Source organism: Telopea speciosissima, chromosome 11 (assembly GCF_018873765.1).
Source record: "Telopea speciosissima isolate NSW1024214 ecotype Mountain lineage chromosome 11, Tspe_v1, whole genome shotgun sequence".
In the NCBI taxonomy this organism is placed as follows: domain Eukaryota; kingdom Viridiplantae; phylum Streptophyta; class Magnoliopsida; order Proteales; family Proteaceae; genus Telopea; species Telopea speciosissima.
In genome coordinates this window covers 46,855,335-46,877,729 of record NC_057926.1, presented here as the reverse complement: position 1 = coordinate 46,877,729, position 22,395 = coordinate 46,855,335, and the positions used below count along the sequence as shown (strand labels likewise).

Sequence of the window (22,395 nt, the reverse complement as noted above, 5' to 3'; positions counted from 1 at the left end):
AAATAAAAAGGGAAGATACATGATACAAATCTTGTTTTACATATGGGAGGGGGAGGTGGGGGGGAGTAAGAAAAACCTGAAGAAGAAAGAACAAAACTTAAATTACAAGCCTTTCATTGTCTTGGAAAGGTAGGTTCCATGTCAATTCAACCTCCTTCCATTGTGTTCTTAAGTGAATTGGAAGCTATAATGGGTGATTGAAGAATGTGGGCTCCTTCAAGAAAAGATGAGCTTTTCATCTTTACATATAAATGTTTTTGACTTTTGATCTCTCATAGCTAAAATGGCTTTTCTCCCTTTTTCTCTTTTTCTTAGATCTAAAAGTAAGACTCACATGGACTGTTTTTTGAGTCATTCTTCACCACTACTCTCCCTCCTTAGATTATGATAGAATACAAAAAGCCATAGATTTCCTATTTAGGATCCAAACATCTCACTAGTTATTGATTAGGGTTTGTGGGGGCTTACCCACAGTGAGAAAGAGAGAGAGAGAGCCATGTTCTATAGATCCTTCCTTCCAAAGCTTAGGAGATATGACAATGTCTTTATGACATGGACACTTTTTGGTTGTAAATAACAACTTTCTTATCTTTATTTTCTTTAGTAGTATATGTGACGTGCTACCACTCCAAACTGCTTTTTAATAGGGTCACTTTTTGTTTCGTTTTTTTTGTCTTTCATATGAAATTATCCACCACCATTGTTGAAGGTGATGGGGGCACATGGATACCAGAAGGGTTTCCTCTCAAAAGAAGGACTCTTCAAACAAAAAGAAGAAGAAGAAGAAGGAAAAACAAATAAAGTAAAGATTGGGTGGATAAAGTAAAGATAAAGAAGACCATACCATTCCCCCCATACCCCTCTTGATTAGATCCATATGCTTTTGACCCTCTTCTTTTAATATAATTTTCCCCCTAGAGAGAAAGAAGAGGAGAAAGAAAGAGAGAGAGAGAGAGAGAGAGAAAGAGAGAATGATGTCAACGAGTTAGAGAAAAGAAGCACAAGAAAGAACCAAAAATCAATATAGAATTGGTGATTGGAAGAAAGTGGTTTAGTTTTAGTGGATGTGACATTGAACAACAGTGGACTCACTCACTAGGGTTGTTAGTTCTTTCCTATTAGAAGGAAAGTTTGGTATTTCCAATATGAGAAATAAGAAGATCATAGCCTTCTCATTTAGCTTTTTTTTAACCTTCAAAATTGTCACTTTTCAAATGATTCCTACTCCAGGGTTTTCCTTCTCTTCCTCCATTAATGTTTAGTTATGATGTCCACACAACTCCATAAATAATGGACAACCAAACCCTAAATTATAACTTTCTCTTTCTCTCTCTCTCTCTCTCTCTTTCACATTCATGTACAAGAGCTTGACTATCATTAACACCCCAATTCAATTATACAAAAAAACCCAAGTGGGAATGACAAGGAAAAAAACCCAAAAACAAGAACAAAATGTTAAAGCCATGGATCTGATATGATCTCTTTCTTTCTACAATTTCTACATTAATAAGAGACATAACCATGTGAAGCTTTGATTGATTCAACAATTTGTGATGGGTTAAGAGTCATATATATTTATCTGTTTGTACTGATTCAATATATACATTGTAGAATGATACTATTGGCATTGTTTGATTTTCATTTTTCTTCTTGCTTCTTCTTCTTGTTGTTGTTGGTGATGTTATTAGAAAGGTATCATATCATACTATATTCATTAAGAATGTGAAGACGAAACCCTAATGTAAATATGTGTATATGAATGTCGTGTAGCAATTATTTAGGTTAAATAGTTATGGGATTGAATATTAAGGAGATATATACCATATCTCTCCCCCCACTCCCCCTATAGCATGTGAAGGTGGGGTTATGGGTGTCGGAAGGATTGGCTTTCCATCTATTCCTATTCCCTCAAACCCTAGCTATTGTAAGAGACTTTATTTTTCTTTCTAGAAAGAGACTGCCTTTCACTAGGGCAGGCATGGCATCCAAGTGGAGACACTTCTATACCTATAAAAATTGTGCTACATTTTATTTTTTCTTAGAAGGGTTTTTTTTGGGTTGAATGATTAATATATTTAATAAAACACAAAATATAAGAAAACGAATGAGAGAATTCTCCAACAAAGAGTTGAACTCATGACCTCTTAATTGTGAAATGTTCGTCTGTTGAAACAAGGTGTGTGGGCTCAAGGTTTTGTCGATTCACTTGAATTAATTAGATTCTTGTTCGATTGTCTTATCATTTCTTTCATTTCAGGAAAATGAACGGTTAGCCGCCTTTTCCATGGTCACCTTTCACATGATCACAAACTTGTCTAGAATTCTGCTTTACGTGTTTCTTGTTAAATCTGGCTTGTTAATTCATCAAATTATCAAGTGATTCACTCAGATTTTGGCCTTTTTTTTTTCTTTCATAATTTTATTTTTTTGTTACAATTTAGTTGAACGAAGATTTTTATCTAGAAATTTTTGTTAAAAAAATGTTGCTAATTTTTTTAAGGTCCCTTTCTCAGAAATCAAGTTTCAGCTCACTACAAGAAAAGCACGCTTTGGCTGCTTTAATGGTAATTTTTACCGTCCCTAAAAATAGTGGTTTAGGGACGGTAAAATTACTAAAGACCTTAAGTTTACATAATTCAAAGTGGTAAAAATTTGTGCCTTAAAAGAGTTAACTTTTAGCGGACCACAACTGAAGGCCCATTCCTTCTACATATACAGCAATAGCTTAATATGTCTGCTTTTATATATGGCTTTTATTGGTGGTATTTTTTTTTTACTGTCACTAAAGGTCTATTTATTTAAGTAAAATAGGGCAAGAGAATGCTGCCCGATCATCAGCATGGGAGTCAATGAGATTTTTTTTTTAATTTTGTAGGGGTGGGACGACAATTTTGTGCGTTCCTATATCTAAGATAGGGGCCAAGTAACTAAGCAGCGCTCTTTTCCCTTTCAAATATTAATACTCTAAATATTTTGTGGTGGTTAGATAACACTACGTTTAATCTGGACTTTTAGCGACGGTAATTTTTTTTTGCCTGATTAAATATATATAATGCTTTAAATATTTAAAAGCAGCAGTTATAGATTACTGCTCCTAAATAGTAACTATAGACCTTTAGAGGTGGTAATTTTTACTACCACTAAAGGCCTATTTATCGAATTAAAATAAATAATAATTTAAATATTTAAAGACTATTTATATATTACATACTGCCCCCCTAAATATTCACCTTTAGTGGCAGTAATTGTTTTTTACCACCAGTCCAAGATATTTGTCTACTATATTTTACCGCTACAAAATGTTGAATCCAGCAGTCTCTTTTGCGGTGGTTCTCGTGCCAACCTCCCCTGGAGCTTCAATTTTAGAATTGGTGGTAACCTCCTCCATCAGTGGGTTTACCCCTCTCTCTCTCTCTCTCTCTCTCTCTCTCTCTCTCAAAATGACCCAAGATGGATGTACTTCTCCATCATGTTTAGTAGAGAAAAAATAGTAAATCCATCTATGGTCATTATTACTTTCACAATGCACGAAGTTAATAATACTCCCTCCCTCCTCTAGATTGGGCTCCTCTCTCGTGCGGTACATCGTGTGATCGGGGAGGCTTCGATCCACACACCAGCATATCAGGAAGTGTTTTGTCGTGTGGATCAGAGCTCCCCTTCCTCCCTCCAATTCTTGATGCGCATCCCAAGACACCTACATCCATCGGTGAAGGAATTCCTACTTCACCATGGGTGAAAGGAAACTACCTCCTTAAAAAAATTAGTCATCTTTAGTAAAATATTACTTGAAAATAAGGAACATATGTTACCCATGAGGCAAAATTTGTTGGAGTTTACTTCAATTTTTGGCTCTTTCTTTCCTTTTAACTTCCGGTTCACTGAGGCTTCATTTGGTACAAAGTTGCTATTTGAAGTTGATGAAAAAATCTGGCCGGGCCTTATCTGGTAGAGATGGTAAGAGGGTCAAAACAGTTTTGGTGGTACTTCTATCCACAATTAAAAATTATCATATTAGGTAAAATATTAACCTGAAAATAAAAAAATATATCACATTACTCCTAAACACGCCAGAAATTAATTTTAAAAATAAAAATCTGCTGGGTTTACTTTAAAAATATTTATAGGGAAAATGTTCTCAGTGCCGGGGAGGAAGGCTGTGCCTAGACATATGGGGGGGCTGGGCGAAATGACCGTCCCACCCCCTGAATGATGGAAATATTGTCCCCACCTAGTTCTCTTTCACCCACCGAAAGTTTTCCTCTTCCTCCACCCGTGGAGTAGAGTTCACCCACCCATTTAGGATCATTATTTATTTTTTTATTTTTTTATAATCAAGAACCATTTAATATCATTATTATTCTGCCCCGTTTTGTATGAAATTGATAGTCCTTCCCACTGTTCCCGTTAGTCTTTCATCTAGTTATTGGTCTGGCCTAGTATGCAGCCCTATTCTTAAGGTAGTTTTCATTCAAATTGTTGTTGGTGAACTGGTGGACATTGATAAGGCCAGGTTTGATTCTGTTTGGCTATTGGGATAATAGCTAGGACCAATTCTAAATTGGCCTTCTAGCAAATCAAAGTAGCTCTGGATTAGGATTGCCTACCGTAATATGGAGTCTGGTTGACTTTGAGGTGGCATAAGTGCATAACGGTTAAGGGCCCAAACAAACCCAGTTATTTACTGAGTTATACCAGCTAATGGGGACAACTGTGGCCCATTTGATGTAGTTCTAAGCAATATTGGGCTTGGTTTGGGCTTAAATCTTTTAAACCCATTACAGGTTTGCACCATTCCTTGGTTGCTAGGGTTCTCAATAATAGTCCTAAAATTAAAGGAGAAAATTTTCCTTCACCACACCATCCTAAGGTTCTCAAACGCCCCCCATAGGGTTTTAGTATGTTCCTCAAAATACCCTCTTGATACCCTGTTGTGCACATTTGCAGCCCCATGGTGAATGGATAACTTAAGGAAAACTCCGTCCAATTTCTTTTATGAGAAAAATATCTTTGAACCACCGGCGGATGCTACGCCAGCAACTCCTCCCTCTATCTCAATCCTCAAGACTGTAAGAACACTAATTGTTTGATCAATAGTTAGTGTACCCCTCTAGTTTTCCCTAGGATTCAACTTCACATATATTCCATGTAAAATTATCTCCATGAAATGTCTCTAGAAGAAAACATGAAGGGAGAGCAGAATCATAAGAGAACATATATAAGTCTTCTTTCAATTTTCATTTGAAAAGGAAAAGTAAAGAAACACCTCCCCCCCACCCCCACCCCTCAAAACAAAACCAAACAAAAGTTGTATTGGTTGAACCTATCCTTGTCTATGAAACTAAAGAGAAATGGTCTAATCTGGCTATGGAAGGGAGGGGAGGAGAACAATGTCATGTTCACAGCGGCTACAAAGAAATATATGAGGAACATCCTCATTATTGCCAATACGAACACACCGAGTATGCTGCAAAACTTCACAGATATCGCATGAGACCATCCGTTCGCCATCATCCTCCTTAGCACCACAAGGGCAATCAATTACATTTTTATCTATGCTGCACTGATAAATCCCATCAATGTCAATGCCTTTGTCTAATATCCTTCCTTTCAAAACTAACCGAGACCGAGCTTGTACTAGCTTCAATATCAAATCTGAATCCTTCACATTTAAACCGATAATTGACTCCACAATGAAGCTCCTTAAGCCCCAATACATTTCCTTAAAGATCCTATGGACTTCCTTCTTAAGATCTTCGACGGTAGCATAGGCCGGCAAAATGATAACTTCATATGGTGGCAAGGCCTTCATCATACCTTCATTGTTCTCTATCTTGTCCTTCAAACAAATTGTGCAAAAAACCATCAAGTTTTCACCATAACCAACTCCAGTATTAGGGCATAACTCTCCTCCATAATCTTTAATAAGATGCTTGGTGTCAAGAATGATCCTTGCAGCCACAGGGATGGCTGTGAACATCTTGGTGATCAATGCTGCTGGTCTTTGCTCATTGAGGATGTATTTGTACAAATAGAAGATATCCTTCATGAGTTGAAGCCTCGTAAGTCGACCACATGGATCGATTTGAGACAAATTATCTTGATTAGGCAAAGTACAAGAGATATCCTCCAAGCAATATTCAAGAACTTTAGTCACTGGATTTACACTTCGGCGAACAATATAATTCCCCACAATATGGTTTCCTAGAGACTTCAATACAAAGTCTAATAAACCTGTATCACCAATGTATACACGGGCAGCATCTCTAACTTCTTGCCTTGATACCCACCTATTTTCTGCCTTCCTTAGTGCATCAACAATAACCCGAGCCGCCATTTCAACTCGCTTTGGTGACCATCGAGAAGCTGTGTTTAATGCAATGTTAGCGTTATCGGAAGCCATGTAAGTCTCTTGTGGAAGGTGGGACTTCAGTTGTAACATGAAATGGAATAGATGGCCTAGCGTAAGCAAAGAATTACTTGACATCATTTGATATCTATGGAGAATGACTGGAATTTCATGATTAGAGTTGCCAAGGTGATGAACAAGTAAGCATAAGGGCATGCCTTGTATTGCTTCTATTGCTTTCTGGTACATTGGTTGAGTGACACCAAAGCTTCCACGCCCGAATCTGTAGCCCCAACGACTGAACCATGGCTCACCATAAGCCACCCCATGGATCAACCTCAAGTCCATGTTTCTCTTCCTTGCAATGTCAGTTAGGCTCACCTTCCTAACACATAAGCAAGAATCCCAGAAGTTAGTTTTTGAAGTAAGACTCAATTAATCAATGAAGCCCCAATCAGTTATTGGGGATTAATTAAGGGGGTCTAAACAGGCTGGTTAGTGACCTTGAGATTGAATGTCTTATAAGGCCCAGGAGCATTTACACCTATTTGGGGATAAAGGTTGCTTGCAGGCCTAAACCGTCAGCGGGTTTGCTGAGAATTGTTTAACTAATAACTGTTTGTTTTTGTTACAACTTAGAATTGGATAATTAACTCCCAACTCCAAAAGTGATCAATACAATGAGAATTATAGTTTGGTTGAACTGAAAAGGAAGAATTTGATGTATCTAAATAAGAGAGAGCACCTATCGATCAAGCCTAACCTTACTCTTAATCCGGTGCAAATTCGATCCCACAAGTCCATAATCTCATGCCCAGCCAACTCTGAGCCCTTCTCTACTCCATTGATACAGAGCAAATGCCCAAACCCATTCATGTGCAAGACCCCATGCATAAGGTGGCCATGTAGCTCTATCAAATTTGACTTCATTGCCGTTGTTGCTTCTGATCCTCTGCAATTTCCTTCATGGCTCAAAGATGTGGGTGTCACTGCTGCAATTTGTTTGCAGGGTACAACAAAGTGAAACTTCTTGTTGCAAATCATGTGGTGCCCCCAGCCTGAGCTATTATCAACAAGAACTTTTGAGAAGGTGTTGTAGAACAGACAGAGATCTCTTTCTGAGACCTTTACTCAAACATTTCTAAGGTTCATGCCAATGTGATAGATTAGAGTGTTCAGATCATCCAATTGAGCTCAATGTGAGGCAAGTGGATGGTCTTACTGCTACACTCAAACGAGAGATTTAAACATGGCAGATTAGAGATTAGGCACAAGGAATTTACCCACGTATAGGCAGTGATTGCAGTGTGGATGAGCAGATGCCTCAATCGGTTCTTCGATGATCAACAGCGAGATATGAACCGGAGGATGACGATGGAGTTCAAGCTGGAAAGACCAGCTTTGCATTCCACTGCATAAATTGGTCTCAGGACTTCCTAGTTCAAGTAATGTTTTGATGTTTTGATGAAATAAACCATTAAACTCTGCTGGGTACCCGGGTTCACAGAATGTCTTGAACCCAAAAGCCCTTCCCCCTCTCTTCCTTTTCTTACAACCTCTAAGATTCAACTGTGACATTGCTGAATCTCAGCCACTTTCAGATGTAAATGAAGAAACCCAGTGGAAAAGGAGAGATAATGGAAGATCAGTTTGTGAAGTTCAAGAGGAAGCATGAATTATAAAGATAAGTACCGAAATTCATGTAGAGTAGAGAACTAGAACAGTCTCAAGGTGGACTGCTTGATCACACACTAAGTGCCCAGAAATAAAATTGGAGAGAACCAAAAGCACCTATGGACTTATCAAATATGGTAAAAGGACTCTCTTGCTAGATGCATGATTTGTTTCAAAAATTGATCCCTGCACTAGTCCTTCGCCATTATTTCCGGGAACCTATGGAATATTAAAGCCATTTTATGTAAACAATTCATACCATGCTTTTGTTCTTGAAAGCATCAAACGATTTAGAGGAGTCAAGGTTGGTTCATTGGGTGCTGAAGGACTCTGATTAATGTTTGTAGAAGTTGATTCATAACTTAAAGTGGATGGAAAAAAAAATGCAGTGTTTCTTGGCCAACTACTTTGAAGGTTACCTGTAGGAACAGAACATTCCTTTCATGTGGAATTTGTTTTCTCAATAAGGTGAAGGAAACTAGTGTACATGAAATTCTCTGAATATTATTAACCAGCTTACCCATGCCCTCAATCCAAACAATTTACAGCGCGGGAAATTGATAAGTAGCGTGGATGATTAGAGCAAAATCCAGCTAGGGTTGTTGCAGTCCAACTCTTATTTATCATAAGATACTGCAACTTAGGTGATAAGTAAACTATTTACCAATCACACAATCCTAAGAGGGTGGTAATATAAAGCTCACATATTGGCTACATTATTTACCTCTTGATCTCTCCACTTAACAATATCATCTGACAAATCAACGGAAAATAAATACCGTCAAAATCCTAATCTGTCGAACACATTTAATCAGGTTGTGGATTGGACGATGGCTATGAACAAAGGAATACCTACTACTAATCCACAATGGGGTTTTCACTGTTCTCAATCTCTTTTCATTTGTTCCCTCCCCCTTATATTAAGCATGCTTGCACAAGGCAGGGTGTAGAATTGCAGAAGGCGGGGCGAGGGTGTGGCCGTGTGGGATTCCGACAGCAAGAGTGATGAACTTGGACAAAAGGGCTTCAATGTCGGGCTCAGTTTGTCACATTTTTGTTCTGATAACAATATTTTGATCAGTTCGTTCACAAAAAGGCTTCAATGTCGGGCTCAGTTTGTGTCACATTTTTGTTCTCATTAACAATATTTTGATCAGTTCGTTCGTGGGGAATACAAAATCAACTGAAATTACCAAACACAATTTCACTCTCAAGTGTTCTCGCTGAACAAAAAAAACACCAGAATCATTCTCATGTAGCGTCGTCAAATGGTGCCAACTGCCTCAATGTCATGAGACCACATTTACTTGCCATGTGGCAAACTTTAACAGATACGGGTGGGTCCATGTGATGAAGCACCCACACCCATCACAAGGGAAGTACAACAGGAAGCTCAACATGATTAAAATTGCATACATACCATACTCTCTGATATGTAATAATACATATTAGTGGCAATGTTCATAAATTTTCACAACTTTGGACGAAATTTTGCCGACCATGATCATTTTGTGTTGAAATTCACAAATCAGATCCCTCTACGGGTTTGCCAAATGAAAATACACATGAGAAAATCTATCTGCTGGGGAGCCACATGGTTTATATTGTCCAAACAACCTTTACATGTAGGCAGTGCTAGAGCTATTTATCCAGCAGTCAGATCGGCGAGTTCAGCCCTTCATGTTTCTTAGAACTAATGAGGTTATGAAGACAAGCTAATCCACACAAATGATTCACAAATAATGCATGAATTTGCCATTGGCTCCGCCCACCGATACACGGTGAGCAATTTTGCATGTGTATGCATAAAAGGAAGGTTTCTGGGTTCAAATCATGCATCATCCATATGGATATGAATCTTTTATCATATCTGCCATTCTACAATGACTATAACCAAGAACTATACATGGTTCTTAAAAGGATGCAGAATGTGGGTTTGCCAGATCATGTATAAAGAGGGGCGAAAAATTTTCTATTTTCATCCATTTCATAAGAATAAGGAATAACTTAAGATAATTTCCAAAAGAGGAGTATTTCAAATTCATTCCTACACATTTGACAGTAAATTTTCTCAGGGTAAGCATCAATGCTACTTGATTTTGCAGATGCAGTCTCTGCATTTGCAAAATTCATGAGAGACTGACATGATCGGGGGCAACTTCATGAGGAGCCCAATTATTTGAGAATCAATGCGCTGTTCTGACTACATGAACACTAATCCAATTCTCTAAGGTAATAGGGATCACATTTAACGGCAGTTCAATGATAATGTTGGCTAAAGCCCAAGCCAAAATGTTAATTGAAGATACAGTAATTGGTCAGACAAATTTAGACACAAGTTTAAAATCAGAAATTGAAACTGATTAACCATCACCATGCATGTAGCCCAGCTATTCAACAGAACTTAACTGGTGGAATCACTCCGTTCACCTGCTTGTCCCCTGATCCCACTACAACAGTAGAAGTGCGGTAGCTTCACCCGACCACAACTCCTGCAACACAAGAAATAAGAAAATCACAACCCAGTTTTATATAATCCACTAACGAGACTCTAAAATTATGGATTCAGTTCACCACAGCATTGTTGATAGCAGCTTCCACAAGAAGACAATCAATCATGAATGGAAAAGAAGTGGAACTGAGAAAGTACTCAATGGATAACATACAACAAACAAGGGTGACAGCCTAGAGTTAGATCTAGGGACTCCAATTATATGTAAATCCCCCTCCCCAAGTTGTCAGGTGGCTATTGTGTAGCATAGACATGTAGCTACATTAACAGGACCAACCCATGTCTAAGAATGGAGAAGGCATCAGATCATTCTGGCAAAAAGATTGATGGTTCAACCACCCAATCTGACCATAGACCATGAGAGAGGGCAAATGGGCCAAAAGGTATGACTGCAGTCAGGTCATGCATGATCTAGCATCATTTGAAAACAATGGGACCACCAAAACAACATAAAATAGGATTTTGAAATAGGAATGGTTACTTCCACCCCTGTTTTCATATTTCCCCACCAGATATTCCTTTTTTAAAGGTTTCCATGCAATGAAAATGGAATCTTTCACCTGGAATTAGCAAAAACCCCCTCCTTTTTGAAAATTAAAAAAAAAAAAAAAAAAACAGTATAATTCATGTCAGTTAATTTCCCTCACACTCGCGTGATGCGTCCCTCCCATTCCTGAAGATAGCGAAGCCATCATCCCTTCCACGAACCTCAGCTACTCTCATCGTCCTACTCCAAAACCCTAACAATCTTTAGACAGAGAATGCTTTCTAGAAACCAGTTACTCCGTATCTTTAACCAGTTTACTTTCACACCCCAATGAGAAATATAAAAACAAATCACTGAAACTGAAGGTCGGACAAACTGTGCCTTGCTCACTCCAGTCAAAGAGGAAATGCTAAATGGGAGTTGACTCAAGATTTGGCATTACTTGCACGGGGTAAGTGAATATTATTTACAAGAATGCCCCAACTACTGATTAGTTGATGATTTGGTTTGGAAGCTGATTTCAAGCATGATGAATATGAAGACATAATGCACTTACTGTACAAGCTACAAGAAGAACAACCAAATTAGTGTTTTGTACGAGAAAGCCGGAGGGGGGAGGAGAAAACATTTGGAGTCCGAGAGAAAGGTGGTACAACTGATGTGCATATTGTCTTTTTTTTCTTTCTTAATTCAGAACTTCTATATATATTCAAACGTTTATATAATCAGAATGGCACAACATTTTGGTGTTGCCTGTCAGCATAACGTGTCAACTCTGTGCAGTAGCCACACAAACCTGACAGAAGAAATCAACTACAGAGGAATGGTCTCCAAGATTTGAACCTATGTAATCTTACAAATCAAGGTGCAGCAGACCTCAACAGGTTATAAGCTCAAATTAAAAATAAAGGGTCTACAGAAACAGAGGGAAGTAATTAACATTAGGATGACTGTTGGTACATGATTAAATAAATAAACTAGGGTTTTAAGAGATGAAGAATAGAACTCTTCAAATTAAGAAAATCCAAATTTTGAATTTTAGGAATTGTATACTGAAGATTAAGGCAGCCCAGCATTGATCGATTTGAAGTTCAGATTTGAGGTGATTAAATCAAGAAATAGAAAAGAGACCAACATTAAAAAGCAGCTGTAATAACTAAAGTTCAAGAATCAAGAACTAGATCAGAGAAACTAGAATATACAGGGCATATCCAGTGCGTGAGGCTCCTGCCACTGCGGGTCTGGGAGGGTCATAATTGTATGCAGCCATACCCCTGCTTTGTGGAGAGACTGTTTCTCGACTTGAACCCGCAACCAGTCGCAATGGAGCAACCTTACCGTTGCACCGAGGCCCGCAGTGGCAACAACCAGGATCTCAACTTCAAAGGAGCATGAAACCACACACAAGGGAGGAAAACTTATAATTCAATAAATTTTTTTTTTTTTTTTGGAAAGCTTATAATTCAATAATTAACTAACATTGAGGTATATGGGTTCAGCCCCAATAGAAAAACCAATAAGGGTCAAAGTGTGACATCCTCTAAAACTAGAACTAAATGGGACTTCAGAAAAGAGGGTATCCACCAACATAACACAAAAATGACCTGGTGAACCAGTGTTCAGACTGGGTAATTTTGGTTTTGGTTTCAAGTTATTCTCAGATCAACACAAATGACACAAAATTAACAAGTCGTGTGTCTGATCCATAGTATGTCATCAGAAACCATCACGTCTAACCCAATAAGTTAGTCTCAAATCTCAATTATAACATCTCTCATCTCCCCCTTTTTTTTTCCATATCCATCAAACATTCACTATATTTCTTTCCAGCTCTGTTTTCCTTTGTCTCCTTTTTTTTTTGGATAAATAAGAGAAACTTTATTGAAAATGATCAACTTTGAGTACAAATCCTCAAACAGATAAGGCTACAGCCACCCTTGCTTTGCCAATAGATCCGCCATGTTATTTGCAGTCCTTGGCTTCCAAGGTACTCTATGCGTCTGATTGCATGTGTAATCTCCAGGGGCCATCCATATTAGGAGACATTTAGGCATAATAGTGTCTGAATCTTCCAACACTAAACCCATTCAGATGGAAAGTAGTTCTGCTCTAACAGAATTCCTAGGACATATTGGACCTGAATAAGTCCTCAAAAATAATTCCTATACTTGATCTGATAACTCCCCCTATTCATAGGGACCCGGTTTCAATTTCATCAATCCATGATCCAACCAGTGGAGACTCCAACACCTCTTTTCGTTCCCTAGCCAAATTAGAGGTAATTACATTCTCCTAATCTGTGAACAGAAAGAACTTTGGACGTCTTTGAAGAATGGATCAGCCATCGCACAATGAGCCACTCTCATCTTAATCCTCTTGGTGACCAACTCCAAAGAGAGCAAATCCCAAAACAAAGGGGCATTCCTCTCCTCGTAAAGAGACCAAAGGACAGCCGATAGAGTGACCCTTTCATAAGAAAATAGCCATCGTCCCAAATGGAGTGAGATGCCAAAACCGCACAAACCCTATTATATCATTGGAAAAATCCAAGCCAGATCGAACACCATCAGAAAATGAAACCAACCTTAGGCAAAGAAATACTGGAGAAACAGGTGTCTGCAGATTTACCAGTCCCCCTATTCCCTGCTCTCCGCAATAGGAAGGGGGAGAGGCATCTTAGTTGAAGACCAAATTTTCTCTTTTTTTTTTTTTTGGGTTGGGATAAGTAATGATTTATTAATGAGAGAAGTAAAAAACTAGAGATACAACAGCAGAGAGGATACAATGACACAAAGATCAATAGGCCACCACCCCAATGGCTGTCATTGGAAAGGAGCCCATATACAACAGCTGTCTACCCACTACATCCCTATTCCCTAACCAACTCATCAGCAACATAATTATCAGATCTCAGCAACCCAGCGAAATAGAAGTTTCTCTCACTAGAAAAAGCTCTAACCTTCTCATTAGGGATTAAATTATCTCCATGGGTGATGTAGAGCTAGGTTTAGATAGACAACTAAAAACCTAACTTACAATAGGACCATTCAACTCTAGCGCAACAGTACAATACTACAATGCTTCACCAAACCCAGCAATAGAAACAACAGAACACCCAACAATAAGTGAACAGCAGGGAATTAACTCATAAAACTCTCAACAAGGCTTACTGGTGCCTTAAATGGTGACCCGACACAGAAGAAACAACAACAAAATAAGTTCTGGTTTGTCAGCAGCAAAGAAAACAGGCTATTGGCCAGAATTTAACAAGTTACAGATTTAGCAAGTAACTCCACAGATGTAACAGGCCTTCCAGTCGAGTGAAGGATATTAGAAGTAGGTTACTCCCCCAAAATTCTAGCTAGAAATCAGAATTGTTGGCTGGATTAAAAGTTACAAGAGAGTCTTAGAATTAGAAGGTAAACTAAAAATTAGCAACTCACACAAACAGCAACCTTCAGTCCTTGGATGAGGCTGACACTTCTATTGAAGGAAAAGATAGACAGCGTATTACTCTCCCAAAATTTGGTCAGAATCTGGTGGCTATATGTAGGGTTCCATGTGCTCGAAGCCCGTGATTAGACAGTCTTCAAACATCAGGCAACAACTACAGCAGTGGAACAGTGCTTTGATATCTTCTCAGACACCAGGTTGTTGCAGAATATTAAAAAATAGAAGCAAGGAATCGATGGGGAAGAGAAGGAAAGAAGACGGGAAAGGTATACGACCAAGGCCTCTCACCTATGGGCTTGGTCTGTCTCTCACAGACCTAAGTGTTCTCATAGCCATAATGTTGCACCTTTTTATCAAGTAACCATGGCCGCCCTAGGAGCCTGTGACACATCTTCAGAGGAAGGATATCAAATTGCACTATATCAATCATCCCCCAACAACTTTATAGGGTTTAGGATGTAGCTCTGTCTTCAAACCAATCTTGCGAACAATGTCTTTAGAGACGACGTTGCTACTACTACCACTATCAAAACTATAGCGCATAGATTGTTGTTGCATCATACTCTGGTTTGGAATAATACTGTTTGTGACTCCAAACATCCTTGTCAGATACCATATGTGTAGCCAGAAGTGGACGAAGAACGTAGCAATACTACAATTCTCCATTATTATCATGATATCATCATCGTTGACCTCAATAGGGTCACGCTCACTCTTCGCCTCTACAGTATTATCATTTTCCTCCATTACTCTTCTGAAGCAGTAGCCATGAGTTCTTCCTTATTAGCAAAAGCGATAAGACAGTTAGGACACTGAGCAGAGAAATGTCCGAGCCCCTTGCATGTAAAACACTGTATCTCAGCCCGCAGTTAAGAAGGTCTGTCAGAACCACGCCGAGGTGGAGTATATAGACAGTGGCAGTGAGGATGCCATAGAAGAGCCACTAGCCTATGGCTTGCTGATCTTCTTCTCTGGTTGAGAAGGTTGCTTGCTCGTGCTATCACCCGGAAGAAAGTGTCTGTAAAAGTCTTCCGGGTGTAGGGCCTCTTCAGACTCTCTTCTACCTGATATGCCACTTGTATTCGTCCTCCATCGTTGGAAGTCGACTGGATGCTAGTGTAGCATTAATTAGAGAATGCAAGTCATGGCAAAACTGTGCCACCAATACCTCTTCATCCCACTCAAAATCAAATTGAGTGGCTAAGTAATAAAATCTGGCCACATAGTCCTCAAATGTCATGTTGCCATGTCTCAATTGCGCTAACATAAGGTTCATAGCTGCTTGTAGTCAGCCGGTAGAAATCTTCGATTCATGGCTTCACTCATCTCAACCCAAGTAGTGACTACCCCGATACCTCAAAATCGATTCTACAGTTGGTGCTTGATCCATCAGACTCAAGCGGTACCCTTCAGTTTAGCCTCCGGAAAAAGAATCTTTCTAGCCTCAGTCAACCCTTACCATATGAAAAATATCTCCAAATTATGAGTCTAGTCAAAGTACTGTTACGGGTTGCTATCCTCATAAAAATCGAGGACGTCCAACCTCACTCCTCTTAGTGGTGGTGTAACCAAGGTTCTAAAACTCGGGTTTCGACCAGCCAGAAACAGAGATATGGTCGAAACTGGTCGAAACCTGTGATTTTTTCCCAGCCAACTCAAGTTGGTGGTTTCAAAAGGCCCAGAAATGCTTTTTTTTATCTGATTTATGGTAATGAGCCTATTTTTAACATTCTATACACAATGCATGAACTATTTTCACAAAAAAAAAAAACACTCAAAATGGTACTTGTGGTTTTTGACCCAAGTTTGATAGTGTATATTGTTCTTGGACATTGGCTGGAAACCAGTACAGACACTTATTTATTGCAAATATCATTTAAGTAAATGGTTTTATATTTGGTATTTCATTTACTTAAATGGTTTTATATTTGGTATTTCATTTACTTAAAAAATAAGCAAATACCATGGTTTTATATTTGGTATTTCATTTACTTAAATGGTTTTATATTTGGTATTCATTTACTTAAAAGGTTTTATATTTGGTATTTCATTTACTTTAGATATTATTCATAAATAAGCAAATACCCCCTATTTGAATCCAATAAAAATAACTAAAAAATAAAATTCCAAAAAGATAAAAAGTCAACCCCTCAGTTCAAGAACAAAAACTGGATTTTCGGTGGTAGGTGAAATTTTCAACTTTTTAATATTGGGGATTTCCTCAAATCTAAAAATTTCATAAACATTGCTAAAAATCAAAACTGCGATAAAAAATTCATTTGTTTTGATACCCAAAAAAATATTTTCATTCAGAACGATTTTAAATAGCATTCACGCATACCAAATTAAGTTTGACCGGAGCATAACTTTTTCAATATAAACCAGATTTAAGCAATCATGCATACCAAATTAAGTTTGACCGGAGCATAACTTTTTCAACATAAATCAAATTTAAGCAATCTTGGAATTTTAACAGCATTGACGCATACCAATAACTTTAAAAGCTTTCCAACAAATCTAAGATTGCTTAAATCTGGTTTATATTGAAAAAGTTATGTTCCGATCAAACTTAATTTGGTATGCGTGAATATTGTTTAAAATCGCTTTAAATGAAATATTTATTTAGACATCAAAACAAAAGAATATTTTACTACACTTTTGGTTTTTAGCAATGTTTTACCATATTAAGATTTATGAAATTTTTAGATTTGAGGAAAACCCCAACATTAAAAAGTAGAAAATTTCACCTATCGCCGAAAATCCAATTTTTGTTCTTGAACTAGAGGGTTGACTTTTTATTCTTTTGGAATTTTATTTTTTAACTATTTTTATTGAATTCAAATAGAGGGTATTTGCTTATTTATGAATAATATCCCAAGTAAATGAATATAAAAATATTTACTTAAATGATATTATGCATAAATAAGTGTATCGCCTACTTTCTGGCATAAACAAGTGTTTGTCTTCCAGCTAGGTTTCCTCAAGTTTTGATGGGAATAAGTGACACTTATATAGGTATTCAGGTCGAAACTAAAGAAATATGGTCGAACTTTGGTTCAAACATGTCGAAACCAGTAAAAACCAACCGAAACCTGTACTTTTTAAACTCCCACCTTAACTTGTCTCGGTTTCTTGCGAAACCGAGATATCTCGGTGGTTTCAGTTGGTTTCGACCGAGATCTCTTTCCATGAGTGTAACATGAGACGGACTTTGTGGGATGGAGTTCGAAGAATCTTCAACTTGAACGGGACTCTTTCCTTTATCTGAAACTGCCAATCTGTCAACAGAAGCATGTACTGACGCCATCATGGATTGAAGGGAAGTGACTGTGGAGTTGAAACCATCAACCCTAGTGGGAGTTGAGCTGTTGCATAACTTCACTGTTAACAACCACAATTTAGGGTAGGGAGGAGGAAATTTAACTCTATTACAAAAATTGGTGCAATCCCGGGTTCAAAAACCCCATTTGGGATCGTTATGGGCCCACACGAAGAGTAGAAAACTCAAATCAAGGGGTTTGTAACAAAACAGTAAATACTCCTAATTTTACAAAAATTGTGGCAGCTTGGTCATGAAATGGAATCTTAAATGATTGCTAATGTTAAAAAAGCACAGGATAGAATAGGGAATACAATAAAAGTGGGGTAGACTTGGAATAAACTCAAAAATTAGGGACAAGAAGGAATAAGGAGAGAGGCGAAGAGGTAATAAGGGAAATAAGGATAAGGAAGTCGATTAAATCAAAGAAGGGAGAACAGGGCAGAGGACCGATCTCAACTCAGGTGTTTGAATCCATTCATATAGTCACTGTTTGGCCTGAAATTCCAGGTAGTAGATCGCAGCTGTGAACCCTTCTGAATGCAACTAGAGACAGCCCCAATAATCAACCAGGAAAGTCATAAAGTTTTACCTGAAACTAAGCCAGGCAGTAGCAGAGAATCCAGGCTTGATCTCCAACTAATAACTCACAGCATGAAGCACGATTGGGAATGAGGTTCTACAGATCAGATCGACTAGGGCAGTGTATCCTCCACCCAAAGTTTCAGAGGGAACGGATTAATTAAGGGTGAGACCGATCACCTCTTTCTCAGTTCAGTTGTACCACCAACAGAGAATAACACAGTAACCAGCGATGTAAAGGAGGAACAGGGAAATAGAGGAAAGGAAAGAAGAGAGAAGGAACAAAGAAAAGGATTACAGGAGAATAAAACTTGTGATAAGGGAAATATTGAGAAAGAAAAGTACAATTGACCACTCGACCAGCAGAACATGCACGCTCACCAGCGTATGCAAATTCAACTAAGCTTTTTTCCATTCCATTATAGTATTACAAGCGTCATACAAGAAAATAAAGGGTCCTAAAAATGGAAACAACAAAAACTACCCTTCTCAAAATAAGAAACTAACAACCCAAGCAACTCAAGCAAATCTCCTATGTAGCTACCCAACCTTCTAAAATATAGAGAATAAAATAAAATATTACAGGGAAATAAATCTCTACCAAAAGAGAATGCTTTTACAAAGATATCCCCAAGTAGCTAATTAACCCTACCAACCCTACTTGGACCAAAAACCCAAGTTGGGTCGGTTACACTTCAGCATGGGTCTCCAAAGTGGGTAGTTCCAGTCCAACCATGCTAACACAACTACATCAATCACCAATCCCAACATCTTCCGAAAAATCTCACTTTAGATCAATCTTTTCAACAGACAAATACTTTTTCTTCCACCCAGCCAACCTTTTCCCCATCTTTTCAATAGTGGAATTCCAAATACCTAGGGCATTCAGTTTCACACAATAGGAACCCCAAATTACGTTAAAAGGAATTTCTCCCATTTTACATTCCAAAAGACTTGGTCCTACCACACACCCAATACATTCAATTCCAATCAACATGCCTTTTTTGAGTTAACAACCAGCCTTGTAATTGCTTTAAACATTCTCAGCATGGCTCCTAGGTGCAGGTTCATGCCTGGCCCCAAAAGCATAAGAGTATAGCATACATACTGAGATATGATAAGACCATCTTCATTAGTTCTTTTTTTTTTTTTTTTTTTGGCAAATGCCGCAAATCCCAGAATTCTCCCAACGCATTAACCCATGATCATAATGCTCTATCATAGACACGAAGAGAAGTGGGAAAAAAGATACCACTATCAAATTCCTCCAGAGGCATCAAAGTCTTTACCTAAAGAGACATTAATGATGATACAGATGAACCATAAACCATTTTCCCCACTTCAACCCCAAACGCCTGGCTTCCATTTCCATAATCCAATACGAGAAGTCCCATACAACATGATCATAAGCTTTTTACAAATCAATCTTAGAAATCAAGGCAGCAATACCACATCTAATCACATAAGGCTAGTTGCGAAATGTCACGTTAGCATGTCTCTGAAACTCACATAAGGTTATGTGCTAAATGCAGAAATATATACACATAAGATTATATTTTGTCACAAAATTTTGAGTATAATTCAGTGAATTGACTTCCAGACAAAATATTAATGGTAAACTTCAAAGTGCCAAAAAATTAAAATTTTTAAATACTAAAGGCCTTACTTGCAGCGAATTATTACTGGAATAGGTTTCAAAGCCTTTGGTCCATTTCTTATGCCTCTTTTGGGTGGAGAGACCTGCACATCTAACAAAATTTTATCAGTTCCTCTAGACTCGTTCCTAAAAGTTTTAGACCACAAACCATACTGACATGACAAAGCATGAATGGAAAGAAATTATACCTATTAGACTCATGCAGAAACTATATGAATATGATAGATTAAAGTGATTTGAAATGAGATTCTTCCTTTAGAAAAAAAAAACCAAGAGGAAAGAAAAACTCACAATTGATACTTTTACTTAAAAAGAGAAAAGAATAACGTACAACAAAGCTCAACAATATGAGTAGAAGTTTTGCATTTGAAACACCAGAAATAATTTCATTTCCTAATTTGGTTTCATGTGCCCTGCTTTCTCATCTGTATGATCATGTTCTCTGTCCATATAAAATCTCTTTAGCAGTTGAAGAAGACATATGTACGAGCTTTTAGGTGAAACGTAAGAGAACATGGTATCAAAGCAAGGAGGTCGAGTGTTCAACTCCTGGGAAGTGCATCAGAAGAGTTTTCCCGACATTTCTTCTCCCTTGGTGTCGTGCGAAGGAAATGCCGCATGAGCTCCACGTGCAAGGACCATGGGATCTTGTTTAGGTGAAACCGTAGCGAACACCTAGGCGTCCAAGCTTTTTCTTGGGTCCAAAGCAACAGCATGCTTAGTTAAAACTTCACGAGTTTACATAGATTTATGTTTATTATTTTGTTTTTTTTAATGAATATATTTATATTATATCCTATGGTTTGTTTATTATATGTTGGTTTTCTCATATTAAGTCATTTAATATAAGGGCATACCCAGTGCACAAGGCTCCTACCACTACCAGATCTGAGGAGGGCCACTATGTACGCAGCCTTACCCTTGCTTGGCGGAGAGCGGTGTTTCCCAAAGCGGGCGGATTAGGTCATTACTAGCATAATTATATCATATTGCATTGATATAGCTTGTATGTTGCATATGAGCATAATTATATACAATCATCATTGTCATATTACATATAGACATATATTGCACATGCCTGGGCTAGCACCTTGGCGCCTAGGCGCCCCTCCAACGCCTTGGTTCGCCTAGTCGCCAATGACAACTATGATGTTGACCCCGGTACTAGACCCCCGTGAACATTCTAACCCACACTAATCCAGCCCTACCAACCAGCAAAAGTGAAACAAGGTATAAGATAGTTTCAAATCTAAAACTGTCTTCTAAGTTGTCCGATCTTGTTTTAATGATTTTTAGGTTCCAAATTACTTTATGTTGCTCAGAATCCATCAGGTTGTAAAGGGGAGGGGGGGGCTCAAAATGCTTATGTTTCTACTGTACTTTCAACCATTTAGTAATCTTGAATGATCTCTAGAATTCTATGGATTGAATTGTTGGAATCATTGCCAAACATGAAGGCAGCTTCTCTGTAATAAGCCAATATGTGATAATTCTGGAGTGAAAAATGAAATACGCTAAAGTCAGAAAAAACTCATACCCAACAAAAAACATATCAAACCCAAATATCTAAAGTCAAAAGTAATCTTTACTAAATGCAGAAGCCCAAATTACAATAGAAATCATAGAAACTTCTAGAATGATGAAATACTATAATAAACCAAAACTCAAAAATATGAAAACTTATATGACATCACATTATCATAAAAATAACACAACAGCTAAGTAATCCAAACAGAAATCACAATCTAAACCAAAACATAACCTGTAAATCCAATCTTAATGATACGAACAAAACCATTCAAAAAGTAATATCTAATGCAAGAGGATAAACCGTTCTTTTCTGTTGTGTCCACATATTCAAATATTCTATTTCTCCTTAAGAGAGGGGGGGGGGGGGGGCAGGGGGCCTGAGTCTCTATGATGTTAATAAATAACAAAATAAATTCTCAAACATTCATTTCAAAAGAAGAAAGAAAAAAAGTTCCAAAGAGATGACCTTCTTCTTTGGGACAGCCATGACCTCCATACAGCCACCACTAGAGAAACTGGGAACTTTGATATCAGGTTTTGCTTCCAACTCTCGATCAAATTCAGGCAGAATGGACAGTCTTCCAATATAATTGTCAATTGCCCTCTCCAAAGGCACAGGAAAAGAAAAATGGCAATACCTTCTAGAGAATAGTCTATAAACCAAACTCCCCATTCCACTTCTTAGAGTTGTTGTCTTCAACAAAATTGTTGCAGCACAAGCAAAGCTCTAGCACCTCCAAACTTCAGCACTCACTAGTAGAAGAAGAAACCCACATGTATGAGGGTGCATAATACAGCGGAGCACAATATGCACTTACAAACATCTAACTCA

At 38.0% G+C, this 22,395-nt stretch overlaps 2 protein-coding genes and 1 long non-coding RNA gene across 4 annotated transcripts in view; 1 reads left to right on the top strand and 2 right to left on the bottom strand.

Moving 5' to 3' along the window:
- Positions 1–12,338, top strand: part of LOC122645699 — a 17,993-nt gene extending 5,655 nt beyond the window's left edge. The window contains exon 3 of the long non-coding RNA XR_006330504.1: positions 12,227–12,338. This is a non-coding gene — a long non-coding RNA (uncharacterized LOC122645699). The remainder of the gene's footprint in view (positions 1–12,226) is intronic.
- LOC122645694 (PHD finger protein PERSISTENT TAPETAL CELL 1) lies at positions 5,341–8,025 on the bottom strand. 2 transcript variants are annotated; one of them, XM_043839024.1, is made up of 3 exons: positions 7,633–8,025; positions 7,113–7,407; positions 5,341–6,734 (listed from the first exon to the last, which is right to left on the bottom strand). In XM_043839024.1, exons 1-3 carry the CDS (start codon positions 7,925–7,927, stop codon positions 5,366–5,368), a joined length of 1,959 nt encoding a protein of 652 aa, XP_043694959.1. In that variant the 5' UTR covers positions 7,928–8,025; the 3' UTR covers positions 5,341–5,365. The 2 variants fall into 2 exon arrangements, with proteins under 2 accessions (XP_043694959.1, XP_043694960.1); XM_043839025.1 differs by having other exon boundaries at positions 7,113–7,412; positions 7,633–7,741.
- Positions 10,219–22,395, bottom strand: LOC122645698. The gene is made up of 3 exons (XM_043839029.1): positions 22,030–22,395; positions 20,043–20,116; positions 10,219–10,515 (listed from the first exon to the last, which is right to left on the bottom strand). The coding sequence occupies exons 1-3, from the start codon at positions 22,234–22,236 to the stop codon at positions 10,428–10,430; spliced, it is 369 nt and encodes a 122-aa protein (XP_043694964.1). The 5' UTR covers positions 22,237–22,395; the 3' UTR covers positions 10,219–10,427.